General features: G+C 38.7%; 1 protein-coding gene across 1 annotated transcript in view; it reads left to right on the top strand.

Annotated features, from left to right (window-relative positions):
• Positions 1-2,500, top strand: part of LOC138000830 (uncharacterized) — a 243,738-nt gene that overhangs the window by 153,583 nt on the left and 87,655 nt on the right. The window contains exons 32-33 of the mRNA XM_068847495.1: positions 186-327; positions 1,701-2,006. Coding sequence (XP_068703596.1) covers positions 186-327; positions 1,701-2,006 — 448 coding nt within the window. The remainder of the gene's footprint in view (positions 1-185; positions 328-1,700; positions 2,007-2,500) is intronic.

Raw genomic sequence — 2,500 nt, 5'->3', positions numbered from 1 at the left:
TCCTTGACCATCCAGAGTAAACATATAGCATTACATAGCAGGCATACTACAAGCCTTTGTTGAAACCTTTGCATAACTATAGGTTATGCTGCAGAGGAGAATACCACTTTTTCGAGCTTTCCAGAAATGAATAAAGCTGTACCAGGTCAATTTTACATTGAAGAAGTCATCTTATATTATTTCAGATTTTTCCTGGAAACAAGGATCAGCACACCGTGGTAGAAAACAAGATAGATCCGCACATTCTGTGTAGATATCTCTGTATTCACCCACACACCTGGGTCAACAACATTGCATTGAGAATTGAGATATTTGGTTGCCTCGCAGGTAATTTTCTGCCAGTATACACTATGAACGAAATGATATATGAAACGAATCACATATTGAACTGCGGATCCAGAATCAAGTGAAGCTATGATCCTCACAGTTATGATCGCAATTTTAGCAATTGCATAGAGAAGCCTGAAGAACTCAGGATTTCAACAGGGTTTGAACCCACGAGCTTGCAATGCTTGTGCGACGCTTAGCAATACATGATGGTGCGCTTAATCATATCTTTTTTTAAAAATAGGTTGTAGAAAATCCCAAGCATGTTTAATTTCTTATTGTTCACCTCCAACAACCGCTTACAGCTGCTGCTTGCATTTTTATTTTTTTTTGTTTCCTATCACCTTGCACCACTCCATTATTGCAATATTTCAAGTTCATGTTATTTCTGAAGTGAGCTCTCTAAATGAGCATTGTAGCTCCTAGCACAAACTTCATCAGAAAACATGCTTACATTGGAAAAAAACAACAACACACTGCCAAAGTCAATGTTCCAAGGCGAAAATGAGGGCAACGAAAAGAAAATGCTTATGCAAATGGTGGATAGAAAAAAAAAAGGCAAAATCTGTCCACTAAAGACCACGTGGTGCCCTTTTGACTATGATCACAAGGCAGTTGATGACGACGAAGATGATTGCAGTAGGAGAGATTCAAAGCCAGGATATCCCATACCTCTTAGGCTGATGTGATACACAGTTTGAGAGCAAGTGTTATCAGCAGATTGATGGAACTTTTGTACTCCTTCCAAACGACTGCAGGAGACATGTGAGTAGTATTCTCGCTACAGTGCAAGATGTGCTGGCAGCCAAAGATTTTTCATTGACAGCTCTCACACTCCTATAGCTTTTATCGTGGAAATAGCATCCGACCCAAAGTAAACATTTGTCGGTATGGAAGTAATTAAACAAAAGCTGCGAAATGGACACCAAACTTTACCTGAAACCAACAAATCATGGCTGACCTAACACTCTATTACCAAAGGAATGGACCATAGCAGACCATGCTTTCCGCTCATCAGTAATACGAGAATCTTCCCAAGTCAGTGGGATCATCTTAAACTGATATTTCCGTCATCCATACTCTACTCTATCTTCTTTGTTCTCTCAGTAATCCCAGCGCAACCACCCAGCAATAAGAACAAGTAAAACGAAACCTCCTTTAAATTTTTTTAGAAACTATATATATGTAACTTCTGTAGTTTCTAACTGTTTATTTATCAGTGAAACTTTATTTTACATGTTCACTCGAAAGTGATGCTATGGTGACATTGAAACGTTATGTTCAGTTTGTTATACCAATTCACATTGTATTTTTTCAAATAAAAATCTACTATAGGCCATGGAAGAAACTATAATATTTTGGTTTTTACACAGTAAAAATAAATATCAAGGATATTGAGGACATAGGCTGCTATAAGGATACTCCTAACAGAGCCATTCCCCTACTGGATGCAATGAGTCCACTTGTTGACGGAAACTACCTGCAGAGAGCAGCTGCCATTAGGCGATGTGCAAACTTTGCATACGAGCTTCAGCTAAAAACTTTTGCTGTGCAAAATGGAGGGCAGTGCTTTGGAGGACCGCTGGCAGAACTAACCTATAAAAAATATGGACCCTCAGTGAAATGTTTAGAAAATGGCAGAGGAGGACCTTTAGCTAATCAAGTGTACAGGATTGTCCGTAAGTAATAGGAAATGGATTAACACAAAACAAACAAAGCAGCTATCTACTTAACAGCCGCAAATAAGAAAAATGATGTTTCGACAGGTCACCTTGAAATTGATAAAGAGATTGCTGGCTCACAAAAACCTCACAGTTTAATATGATGTAAATAGAGCGGTTTTCAATTGAGTGTCGTAAATTAAATTAAAAACCAATTACTCAGCCAATCACAAGGGGAAGTAAAACCAAAACCAATCGTAAAACAAATACATGTATTCAAACGCCTTGTAGCTTTTTTATTACGTGCTGCTGACGGCTAGTGGGGAACGGCATCCTTTTAGCGGGAAAAATCGTGTGACCATTCCGTAGCTAGGACGAAACAATTTTTTTTTTCTGTTTGGGTGACTATTTTGTCTTTGTTGTGCTAGTATGCCTGGCCCAAATTTTTGTAATTTTTGTAAAAACCACGGGGTCTCAACCAGGGTTACACACGCTCATAGAGCGAGTTGCCC

The sequence above is a fragment of the Montipora foliosa genome, chromosome 4 (genome assembly GCF_036669935.1).
Source record: "Montipora foliosa isolate CH-2021 chromosome 4, ASM3666993v2, whole genome shotgun sequence".
Classification (NCBI taxonomy): Eukaryota; Metazoa; Cnidaria; class Anthozoa; order Scleractinia; family Acroporidae; genus Montipora; species Montipora foliosa.
The sequence above is the reverse complement of the archived record's forward strand: the minus strand, read 5'-3'. Positions and strand labels throughout refer to the sequence as shown.